This window comes from Thalassophryne amazonica, chromosome 10 (assembly GCF_902500255.1).
Source record: "Thalassophryne amazonica chromosome 10, fThaAma1.1, whole genome shotgun sequence".
NCBI lineage: Eukaryota > Metazoa > Chordata > Actinopteri > Batrachoidiformes > Batrachoididae > Thalassophryne > Thalassophryne amazonica.
This window is the reverse complement of record NC_047112.1, coordinates 90,314,158-90,326,771: the sequence shown is the minus strand read 5'-3', so window position 1 is coordinate 90,326,771 and position 12,614 is coordinate 90,314,158. Positions and strand designations below refer to the sequence as shown.

At 44.1% G+C, this 12,614-nt stretch overlaps 2 protein-coding genes across 3 annotated transcripts in view; one reads left to right on the top strand and one right to left on the bottom strand.

Moving 5' to 3' along the window:
- Positions 1 to 6,349, bottom strand: part of ppat (phosphoribosyl pyrophosphate amidotransferase) — a 38,427-nt gene extending 32,078 nt beyond the window's left edge. Inside the window, exon 1 of the mRNA XM_034180486.1 lies at positions 5,852 to 6,349. Within this exon, the coding sequence (XP_034036377.1) occupies positions 5,852 to 5,979 (128 nt within the window). The 5' untranslated portion in view covers positions 5,980 to 6,349. The remainder of the gene's footprint in view (positions 1 to 5,851) is intronic.
- Positions 1 to 12,614, top strand: part of paics (phosphoribosylaminoimidazole carboxylase, phosphoribosylaminoimidazole succinocarboxamide synthetase) — a 29,196-nt gene that overhangs the window by 11,491 nt on the left and 5,091 nt on the right. For both annotated transcript variants that reach the window (XM_034180484.1, XM_034180485.1), the window contains 2 exons: positions 6,553 to 6,592; positions 6,708 to 6,905. In XM_034180484.1, the coding sequence (XP_034036375.1) occupies positions 6,553 to 6,592; positions 6,708 to 6,905 (238 nt within the window). The remainder of the gene's footprint in view (positions 1 to 6,552; positions 6,593 to 6,707; positions 6,906 to 12,614) is intronic.

Below are 12,614 nucleotides of genomic sequence, written 5' to 3'. Positions count from 1 at the left end.
TACTGCCTCAACTTTACTTAAATTCTGGGTCTTTTAGTGAAGTTTAGGGCTAGTGGCCAGCGATCACCTAGTATTTCTGTTTTTCTTGTTGTTTAATGCTGGCAAATTATACAGTATTTTTTGTCTTTCTGATGCCTGATTCTGTTTAAGGTGCAGCTCCACCCAGAGATGGGAGTTGTATTTGTGTTGGCAATCCTCCTGTCCCGTGTGCCAATAGCATTTCTTGTATACTCGTCCGTGAATTGTTCTGTAATTTATGTTTGTAGTATGGCCCAAGCAGAGGGTCACCCCTTTGAGTCTGGTCTGCTTGAGGTTTCTTCCTCAGACGGAGTTTTTCCTTACCGCTGTTGCTCTGGGGGTTGGTAAGGTTAGACCTTACCTGTGTGAAGCGCTTTGAGGCAACTCTGTTGTGATTTGGCGCTATATAAATGAAAATAAAATTTAAAATTGAAATATCCTACACAAAGTCCAGCATAACTCACATTCAACATCACCCTCACTGACATCAATCTCACTAACGTCACTGCTGGCAGCTGCATGAGTGCAAACACTGTACTTGGTAAAACGCAAACTCTACTGTGTATATTTATTGTCAGACTCTGCCATCATCACTGGCAGATGTCAGGGCGCATGCACAGTATTTTTTACTGAAACTTTGAGTACAGGCCCCTCCTGTGAACAGTGTTGGGGTTGTTACTCAAAAAAGTAATATATTATACATTAATCGATACTCCCCTGTGACAGACAGGCGTCCTGTCCTTGGTGTACCTTGCATCATGCCCTGTGAATGCTGGGATAAGTAGCGCACAGTTTACAACTACTTTACTCTCTGGCATGGCAGATTGTGTACCAGTACGGGGCTCAAATTCATGCACGTGTCAAGGTACCTTAAGTCAGTCCTATGAAGGCTCAAAGGCCCAATTAGGCCAGTGCTTGTCCCCAGACACTGCAGTGTGAAGCAAATGAGAGTGTACGAGCTCGTATGAACCCAGTCTTTTGCACGTTACAGTGCAACCGGAAAGTGTGCTTGCTCTAAGGGTTGGTAAGGTCAGACCTTACTCGTGTGACGAGCCTCGAGGCAGCTTTGTTGTGATTTGGCACTATATAAATTGAAATAAGTTGAATTGAAATTATTCACAACGCTTCACTTTTTCAAGGCAGCACGGTGGCTTAGTGGTTAGCACTGTTACCTCACTGCGAGACGGTCACAGGTTCGATTCCCACCTGTGGCCTTTCTGTGTGGATTTGCGTGTTCTCCCTGTGGGTTCCCTCCGGGTGCTCCGGCATGCAGGTTAGGTGGATTGGGAACATTAAATTATCCATAGGTGTGCGTGCAGGTGTGAATGTGTTTGTCTATATGCCCTAATGTGTTTGTCTATATGCCCTGCGACAGACTGCCATCCTGTCCAGGGTGTACCTTGTCTTGCGCTCTATGACTGCTGGGATAGGCTCCAGCCCCCGCAACCCTTAATTGGACTAAGCGGTTGAAGATGAGTGCATTTCAGTTTTTCCACATTTTGTTATATTACAGCCTTATTCCAAAATGGATGAAATTCGTCCCCCCCCCACTTTTAAACATAACACCCCATAATGACAATGTGAAAAAGCTTTTTTATTTTTGTAAATTTATTAAAAATAATAATAATAAAAAAACTAAGTAATCACATGTACATTTAAGTATTTGCAACCTTTGCCATGAAGCTCAAAATTGAGCTCAGGTGCATCCTGCTTCCACTAATCATCCTTGAGATGTTTCTACAGCTTCACTGGAGTCCACCTGAGGTAAACTTAGTTGACTGGACATGATTTGGAAAGGCAGACATCTGGACATGATTTGGAAAGGCAGACATCTGGACATGATTTGGAAAGGCAGACATCTGTCCATGTATAAAGGTCCCACACTTGACAGGCATGTCAGAGCACAAATGAAGCATGTAGTCAAAGGAATTCTCTGTAGACCTCTAAGACAGGATTGTCTCGAGGCACAAATCTGGAGAAGGTTACAGAAACATTACTGCTTACTACAGTGAAGCATGGTGGTGGCAGCATCATGCTGTGGGGAAGTTTTTCAGCAGCAGGAACTGGGAGACTAATCAGGATTGAGGGAAAGATGAATGCAGCAATGTACAGAGACATCCTGGATGAAAACCTGGTCCAGAGTGCTCTTGACCTCAGACTGGGGCGACGGTTCACCTTTCAGCAGTACAATGACCCTAAGCACACAGCCAAGATATCAAAGGAGTGGCTTCAGGACAACTCTGTGAATGTCCTTGAGTGGCCCAGCCAGAGCCCAGACTTGAATCTGATTGAACAACTCTGGAGAGATCTGAAAATGGCTGTAAATGGACTGCATTTATATAGTGCTTTTCCATCTGCATCAGACGCTCAAAGCGTTTTACACATCAATGCCTCACATTCACCCCAATGTGAGGCTGCTGCCATGCAAGGTGCCTAGGACACACTGGGAGAAACTAGGGGATTAAGGACCTTGCCCAAGGGCCCTTAGCAATTTTCCCGTAAGGCTGGGATTTGAACTGAAGATCCTCTGGTCCAAATCCCAACGCTTAACCACTAGACCATCACCTCCTCTAGCAGTTGAGTGGTTGTGCACTGATGCTCCCATTCAATCTGATGGAGCTTGAGCGGTGCTGCAAAGAGGAATGGGGAAAAACTGCCCAAAGATAGGTGTGCCAAACTTGTGGCATCATATTCAAGAAGACTTGAGGCTGTAATTGCTGCCAAAGGTGCATCAACAAAGTACTGAGCAAAGGATGTAAATACTTATACACGTGATTTCTTAGTTTTTTTATTTTTAATAAATATGCAAACATAAAAAAAAATAAATTAAAAAAAAACTTTTGTGTTGCTATTATGAGGTGTTGTGAGTAGAATTTGAGGGAAAAATTAATTTACTTCATTTTGGAATAAGGCTGTAACAGACCAAAATGCGGAAAAAGTGAAGCGCTTGTGAATATTTTCCAGATGCACTATAATTATCCAGCTATGGCGTCATATCGGTGCCAAAACCAAACTGAAAATGACCTTTCTCACCTGTTTTGCTCATTTTTACCCCATAACATTCAGTCACAGATAGTCCAAACTATACTTTTTTGGAATCTGTGCTCAGACAAATAATAATACAATAACATGCTTTTGGAGGGTGGTATGCATTTTCAAGAGGCCCGACGTCCATGCCCAGTCGCCCAAAACGACAGCTATTCGCCCGAGTTAGACAAGGGCGAATAGCTGTTATTGCAGGCGACGGCATGGATGGAGGGACTCAGAAAAATGCATACCACACGACAACAGTATGTTATTTACATTATTATCACTTTACTGAAATACACAACATGTAACGCGTACATAAAAAGTTGGCTCACTTTAACTTTTGTCGTGTCGGCTGGTGCGCACTGCTCTTCAAATTCGGCAGTGCATCCTGATCAAGCTGGCTGCTTTGGGTGCTGTTCATTGTCGTACTATCCATGAGAAAATCATCCAGAATATCCATATTGGGACCAACACACACTTCTCGCCTTTTTATCTTTTCCTCTGTGGACAGTTTTTTTTTTTCCCCTCTGCAGACAGTTCTTGGGCTGCGCGCTATGACATCATTTGTTTACGCACAGCGGGCGGGTATAGCCAGATAGCGTCAACGTAAATCTACGATACCAGCCCAGCAACGCCCCGGTAAAGTGATAATAATGTGGTATAGTTTTCAATACAGTCACTTGCCCAGTTCTGGATCATTGCCAGTTCCGGATCACTGCTGTAGTATTTGCACCGCCGTTTCTCGTAATCAGTGCGAATACCCTAATACTTGGTACCAATGGAAAGAGTGATGTTTTGTCTACAAACGACCACAAGCTCGCCCGGATCCAGCCATCTTTGTGATCAGCACAGGAATCAAAACATCCTGGTCTCCATGGTGTGCGCGCGTTTTCTGACTCACTCATTTGTGCAAGTGTGAAAGTGACGATCTCTAAGAAGTAGCAAAGGTGAGTTAGCCATTCAGTGTCATTGGTTCTAGAGTGGAAAAATACGTACTTACTTGGGTAGAAAATGTCAGTGTGTTATGTCTTGCTATTTGATTGCTGCACGCATTTATCTCTGATGCGAAAATTTGCCAGTTGTGGATCACTGAACCAGCAGCCTCGTGTCAGTACTTGTGAGCCATGTGTACTTTGGGGGTCATCTCAACATCACAAATGGACATGAATGTGGGGGATTTTACTTTTTAATTCGGGAGAAATCTCACCTCCACACGTTTAAAACCCTCCTTTGCTCTCCATCTCTAGCAATATAAGGTGTGAAATAATAGCAAGTTGGGGCATCTTGTGTGATCCTGACCCACTTCATTGAGTTAAAAGCTTAGGGGAAGATGTCAAAATCCAAGAATGTTTATTACCACAGATTTGATTTTATCTTCATTTATTAAGGAATGCCACCCAATTTGAGTACACACTTCATTTTTTGCTTGCAAAAATGTACAACAGTGCCTTTTGAAACTAAGTAAATTCTCATTTAATAAGTATAATTTATATCATTTTGTGTTCAAAATACATTCTCTGGCACAGTGTGTATCATTCTGCATTAGAAGGGCTCCAGCCAGATGCCAGGAATGCCCCCAAAGTGACACAGAGTGCCGTGATCCAGAACTGGGCAAAGTGATCCATTTCCGGCAAATATTTGCACCACACATAATGTGGCTTCACACTTTAAGTAGAAGGGCTACACCATCCTGACTTCTTCAGCTAGATAACATCCAAATACCCAATACAACAATACACAGTAAAGGATATTCAGTTGCATTATGGCTCCGTATATCAGGACTTTCAAAAAAGTGATCCAGAACTGGGCATGACTGTATGATTGGAGCATCTTTTAATTGGCTGCCTATTGAATATTCAAGTGGACACCCTGCCTTTTCAAAAGGGTGATGTTTAAGGTGTATTTGTGCCAAATTTGGTGCTTGCATCACCATCTAAAGGATTTTTTTTCCAGTTATGCGATGCACTATAAGGTTTTTCAAACATCATGGGAAAATTTAAGTCACCATGAAAAACAACTAAACTGGGTAGTAAGTCCCTTTGGCTGCTCCCTTGTTTGCACTTGGGGACGCCACAGCAAATCCAAGGTGGATCTGCATGTTGAATTGGCACAAGTTTTATGCCGGATGCCCAACCTGACGCAACTCCACAGACTCCACATGGAGAAATGTGGCAGGGGTGGGATTTGAACCTGGAACCTTCTGGACTGAAACCAGGCGCATTAACCACTTGGCCACCACCCCTGCAAAAATAACTAAACTGGATAATCCCTAAAAAAGCAAAATAAGAAGGGTTGGGTAGGATTACTTTGAAATGTAATCCAAAAGTAATCAGATTACAAGTAATCCAAATGTATGTACATACATACATGTAATCCACATGTATTCTTTCAAAGTAATCCTACCCAACCTTGAAAATTAGTCACATTTTCTCTATGTGGCAATAATATATATATGTGTGTGTGTGTGTGTGTGTGTGTGTTGTGTGCGAAGAAGAAACCTCCCGTGGTAGTATTCACTCAAGCTTAACAAAAATCCCTAATAATAATCTTTATAAACTTTATTTCCTGACTCTACAGCATACATAATGCCTTCCACTTTCGTCACACAAACACTTGTAGGAAACAGGCTGTTTTTTTTCCCCCAAAAAAGTCTACATGGTTTTCCAACAGTTGTGTTTCAACATCGAATGTAGGAAAGTTTGTCAGCTAACATTTTGTCTGTGCGGCTCTGCGCTTTTATCGTGAGCGTGTTTTACTGCCGTCGAGTATCTTAATAAAATGCGCTAAAACGTTTAGTACCCACCTGTGTTGTAAAGCCACGAGTCCCAGAGTTAAGACCTGAGCCACCTCCAGCTGTGTGGGCCATTCTCCGGCCGCTACGCAGCCGAAAACACCGCACTCTTCCCCGATCCCGGACTCTTCCAGCTCCATCGGCTTCGACCTGCTGTCACTCTTTGCCTCGCGGACGGTCTCGTGCGTGCAACCGACCAGACCACGTGCCTGATTAAAACAACATAACTTCAGCTTACTCCAACCAAAGAAGAAGAAAATCAAAAATCAACGCAAATTCAGCCTTTAATACAAGAACCCAACTTTTTTTTTTTTATGCGGAGCTCAAACCGGGTTTCATCGAAGTTTTGGTCTAGTTAGTTAAACACACGTGGTCCAGCAATGGCAACAATTCTGCGAAGTTCGGTTAATCGGTTTGGACAAAGTATTTCACTGGTTGAAACTGTCCGTAAACAAATCTATAACGGAGTGAAAATGCGTAGGTTTTTTTTTTTGTTTTGTTTTTTTGGCGATAAGTTTTTACAAATATAACGTCAAAGCGGTTTCCTCTCACGTGTTTCATTGCGCTGCTGTGATTGGTTGTCTGAATCAGTGCGGCGATGTGATTGGATGATAGAGTCCGTAAAACTGAATGTCTTCTCTCTTTCCGTCTTTTCATTTTTACTTTTTAGGGGTTGAGTGGCAGGTTTCACATTAGTTTGTTTTGTCTTTCAGAGCGAGCGGTTGGTTAAGAACACCATGGAGTCGACACCAGGTAAACTACAGACTTCTCTGGGTTTCAGTCGGTTTCACTGCTGCAAATGACTTCATGCAAGAAGAAAGTGGTGTGACGCTGTTCATTTTCTCTCCTTTTTCTTCTTTTCTCCCAGAGCTAAAGTTAGGCCAAAAGCTAAATGAGGGCAAGACTAAACAGATTTTTGAGCTTGTGGACCAACCCGGACTGGTTTTGGTGCAGTCCAAAGACCAGATCACGGCTGGTAACGCGGCGAGGAAAGACCAGATGGAGGGCAAAGCTGCTATCTCCAACAAAACTACGAGCTGTGTGTTTAAACTGCTGCAGGAGGCTGGTAAGAAGTCCCACATAAATCCTCACGAATAATCTACACACCAGAAATACTATGGTCTCATAGAACAGGGGTGTATTGAGGATTTTCTGCGGGGTGGGTGCTGCGTCATGTTTCATGTTGTCCATTCGGCTGCTCCCGTTTTATATTCTGGGTCCCACAGCGGATACAGCCAGATCCACATTGGTACTTGGCACAAGTTTTACGCCAGATGCCATTCCTGATGAAACTCCAGTATTACCTGGAGAAACACACACAGCTGCTGGTGTTCCAAAGAGGTCTCCCATCCAAGTACTTACCATGTCCCACACTGCTTAGCTTCTGAGATCTGACGGGATCAGGCTTACCCCTGGTAAAGTGATGATGTCTCAAAGGATAAATTGGTGACATCTGGTGGATTATAAAAATTATAGCAAGTATAATTTCCAGCCCAGATATTGCTTATTGAATTATGTGTTCTTCAGATACATGAAAATATGTTCGTCATCTGAAATATAGGATGGCTAATACACATGGTGCTTTGATCTACATTTCAAGTTTATGGAGAACCTTTTGGTTGCCTTTGTTCTCTTGTTTTATGATTAAAAAAATGATAGTAGCCAACTGGACGCCCTTCCTAAACATAAATCAGGACACTGATGGACTTTGAACTTTGCCCTTCTTGTTGTGCGGTAAGGGCACGACCATTGCACCACAGAGTTCATAGGGGTCCAAATAGAAATTTTTAAAATAAGTGGAAAATCGTGTGACTTGTCATCATGCATGTAGTTGCAGCTTCTTCTTTGTCTTTCGGCTGTTCCCGTTAGGGGTCGCCACAGCAGATCAATCGTTTCCATCTCACCCTGTCCTCTGTATCTTCCTCTGTCACCAACCACCTGCATGTACTCTCTCAGCACATCCATGAACCTCCTCTTTGGTCTCCCTCTTCTCCTCCTGCCTGGTGGCTCCATCCTCAGCATCCTTCTCCCTATATACACTGGGTCCCTCCTCTGCACATGTCCAAACCATCTCAATCTCGCCTCTCTGACTTTGTCTCCAAACCGTCCCACCTGAGCTGTCCCTCTGATATGTTCATTCCTAATCTTGTCCATTCTTGTCACTCCCAAAGAGAATCTCAACATCTTCAGCTCTGCCTCCTGTCTTTTTGTTAGTGCCACTGTCTCTAAACCATACAAAGCTGGTCTCACTACTGTTTTGTAAACTTTCCCCTTCACCCTTGCTGATATTCTTCGGTCACAAATCACTCCTGCCACCTTTCTCCACCCACTCCACCCTGCCTGCACTCTCTTCTTCACCTCTCTACCACACTCTCCATTACTTTGAACAGTTGACCCCAAATATTTATACTCATCTACTTTCACCACTTCTACTCCTTGTAACTGCACTATTCCACTGGGCTCCCTCTCATTCACACACACGTACTCAGTCTTGCTTCTACTGACTTTCATTCCCCTTCTCTCCAAAGCATATCTCCACTTCTCCAGACTAGACTCAACTTGCTCTCTACTCTCACTACAGATCACAATGTCATCTGCAAACATCATAGTCCATGGGGACTCCTGTCTGATCTCATCCATCAACCTGTCCATCACCACTGCAAACAAGAAAGGACTCAGAGCTGATCCTTGGTGTAATCCCACCTCCTTAAATGAGTCTGTCATTCCGACTGCGCATCTCACCGCTGTCACACTATTCTTGTACATGTCCTGCACTACCCTAACATACTTCTCTGCCACTCCAGACTTCCTCATACAATACCACAACTCTTCTCTTGGCACCCTATCATAAGCTTTTTCTAAGTCCACAAACACACAGTGTAACTCTTTCTGTCCTTCTCTGTACTTTTCCAGCAGTATTCTCAGAGCAAACATTGCATCTGTAGTGCTCTTTCTCGGCATGAAACCATATTGCTGCTCACAGATCTTCATCTGTTTTCTAAGCCTAGCTTCTACTACTCTTTCCCATAACTTCATGCTGTGGCTGATCAGCTTTATGCCTTTGTAGTTACTGCAGCTGTGCACGTCACCCTTGTTCTTGAAAATAGGAACCAGCACACTTCGTCTCCACTCCTCAGGCATGCTTTCACTTTCCAAGATTTTATTAAACAATCTGGTTAGAAACTCTACTGCCATCTCTCCTAGACATTACCATGCCTCCACTGGAATGTCATCTGGACTGACTGCCTTTCCACTCTTCATCCTCTTCATAGCAGCCCTCACTTCTTCCTTGCTAATCTCTTGTACTTCCTGATTTACTCTCACCACATAATCCAGCCTTTTCTCTCGCTCATTTTCTTTATTCATCAACTCTGCAAAATATTTCCTCCACCTTCTCAGCACACACTCCTCACTTGTCAGCACATTACCATGTGCATCTTTTACCACCCTAACCTGCTGCACATCCTTTCCAGCTCTGTTCCTTTGTCTGGCCAATCGGTACAAGTCCTTTTCTCCTTCCTTACTATTCAACTTCTTGTACAGCTCGCAATATGCCTTTTCCTTTGCTTTTGCCACTTCTCTTCTCGCCTTACGCCGCATCTCCTTGTACTCCTGTCTACTTTCTTCATCTCTCCGACTATCCCAAAACTTTTTCGCCAACCTCTTTCTCCTTATGCTTTCCTGGACCTCTTCATTCCACCACCAAGTCTCCTTGTCTTCCTTCCACTGTCCAGATGTCATACCCAGTACTGTCCTAGCTGTCTCCCTCACCACATCTGCAGTACTTTTCCAGTTGTCCAAAATTGCTTCCCCTCCAACCAGTGCTTCTCTCACCTGCTCGCTAAATTTCACACAACAGTCTTCCTCCTTCAGCTTCCACCATCTGATCCTTTGTTGAGCTCTCACTCTTCTTCTTCTTTACCTCTAAAGTCATCCTACAAACAACCATCCTGTGCTGTCTAGTGACACTCTCTCCTGCTACCACCTTACAGTCTGTGATTTCTTTTAGCTTGCATCTCCTATAAAGAATGTAGTCCACCTGTGTGCACCTTCCTCCACTCTTATATGTTACCCTGTGCTCCTCCCTTTTCTTAAAGTAGGTATTCACCACAGCCATTTCCATCCTTTTTGCAAAATCAAATACCATCTGTCCTTCCCCATTCCTATCCTTGATACCATATCTACCCATTACTTCCTCATCACCTCTGTTCCCTTCACCAACATGCCCATTGAAGTCCGCTCCTATCACCACTCTTTCATGCTTGGGCACACTCTCCACCACCTCATCTAACACACTCCAGAAATCTTCTTTCTCCTTCATCTCACAACCAACCTGTGGGGCATATGCACTGATGATATTCATCATCACCCCTTCAATTTCCAACTTCACACTCATCACCCTGTCAGACACTCGCTTAACCTCCAACACACTTTTTCCATACTCTTCCTTTAAAATGACCCCAACACCATTTCTCTTCCTGTCCTCACCATGGTACAACAACTTGTACCCACCGCCGATGCTCCTGCTCTTACTTCCCTTCCACTTGGTCTCTTGCACACACAATATGTCTACTTTTCTCCTCTCCATCATATCAGCCAGCTCTCTCCCTTTACCAGTCATATTACCAACGTTCAAAGTCCCCACTCTCATTTCCACCCTTCTAGTTTTCTTCTTCTCCCGCTGTTCGTGGCAGCGTTTTCCTCCTCCTCTTCGTCGTCTTCGCCCATCAGTAGCCCAATTTCCACCGGCACCCTGTTGGGCAATAGCACCGGTGGCGGACGTTGTTAACCTGGGCCGCGACCGATCCGGTATGGGAATTCGATTCTGAGTCTGCATAGTTCGGTTGGCTTGTTTTACGCCGGATGCCCTTCCTGACGCAACCCTCCTCATTTATCTGGGCTTGGGACCGGCACTCAGAATGTACTGGCTGCACACCCCATGTGGCTGAGTTATGCATGTAGTTGGAGCATTGTCTAAAATTTTGTGTGTGTGTGAGAGAGAGAGAGACCCTTAAGTGGAATAAGCAGGAATAATTACTGTCTTGTGACTTGGAGCTGTCTGTGTTAAATCACAAAAATGTGGTCGATCTTCCAACTTTTGCATAGATCTGTGCAGACACTGTTTTTATCAATAATCAATCCTTGGAACACATGTTTACTTTGGACAAATATTAGCATATGTTTTAATGCTGTTGTCTTAATCAAACATAAGCAATAAGGCCTTGTTCAGACTGCCAGTAAGAATCAGCTTTATGTGCATGTCAATTCGAATCTGATTCCATGCTGCAAGACTGAAAAGTCAAGTCACATGAAATCAGTTTCAAGACTCATTCTTAGGTGGTTTAAAGTGTGACTCAAATCATTCATTTATTTTCTATATCTGCTTACTCCAGTCAAGCGTCTCTGGGGTGCTGGAGCCTATCCCAGCAGTCATTTGGGCCAGAGGCAGCGTACAGACTGGACAGGATGATCTTGTCGGGTTCTGGGATTGCAGATAGAATGGAAATCCACCCAACATGGTTTGTCCAAGGCTTCCTGGTGTGAGACTGCACAGACAGGTCCTGGAGAACTTGATCTACTTTCCATATCTGGGCAATCATGTGTGATCAAACCACAACTCAGCTGTGCAGGAACTGCCTTCAGCTGGCTCTGCATGTGTGTTTTGAACAACAAAGACCTTTGACACAAGATGAAAATCTTTTTTGTACAAAGCAGTCGCCATGCCGACCTGAGACCTGGACCATCTACTGCTGCCACCTGAAGACCCCTGAATCATTCCATCAATGTTGCCTGAAGAGTATCTGCTACATCAGAAGACTACTGTACCAACATCCTGACTGAAGCCAGGCTCCAGAGCAGCTTCGGTGGGTCTTCACGTTGTTAGGAGAGATGACTGCTGACTTCCCAAGTAGATCTTCTACTCCCAGCTGAGCAAAGACAATGGTCCAGAGGAGGGCAGATGAAACTCTACAGGATATCTTGAAGCACAACCTCAAGAGCTCCTCCTTGACTGGAAGACCCAGGAATAATGCACTAGGTAGTGAGCCAGTTGCCAAGCAATGAGTCTAACGGGAGTGGAATTGATTGGAAAAATGTGTAGGGAAACACAGGACAAAGAGAGGGAACAAGATCCTGGTCAGCAGAGGCTTCCTGCAACATCCACATACAGCATCTGGTCAAACTGTGCGTGCCAGCCAGTAACACTTGCACTCACCTACAGTCAGTGTAAAGTTTGCACCTAACCTGCATGTCTTTGGAAGTGAGTGGAAGCCAGAGATCCTGGAGGGAACCCACGCAAACACAGGAAGAACATGCAAGCTCCACACAGAAAGGACCAGGTGGAAAGCCATCCCAGGACCTCAATTCAAATCGCATTTTTGCAAATCTGTTTTGGTCTGAAAACTCATCAGATTCTGGGCATGTCCCCAATAAAATCAGTTAATGCTTGCACCAAACAAGAAAGCAAGCGGGATGGAGACCAGGTTTAACATGTCCGTGTTTACTCTACAGTTTTTTTTTTTTTTGTTTGTTTGTTTTTTTTGCATGCTTGATGGTACTCACTAAATGCTGAAAGATGAGCAGCACTGGCCCATTAAACATTCATTTTCTATACCTGTCAATCAAGGGTCATAGGGTGGGCTGGGGCCAATCCCAGTGGTCATTGGGTGAGCGATGTTAACACACTAGATGGGCCGCCAAGCCATTGAATAGTCTCGTAAAGAACAGCACATACAGATGCTGTCACTTTAGAATGTCCGATTCACCTAACCTGCAT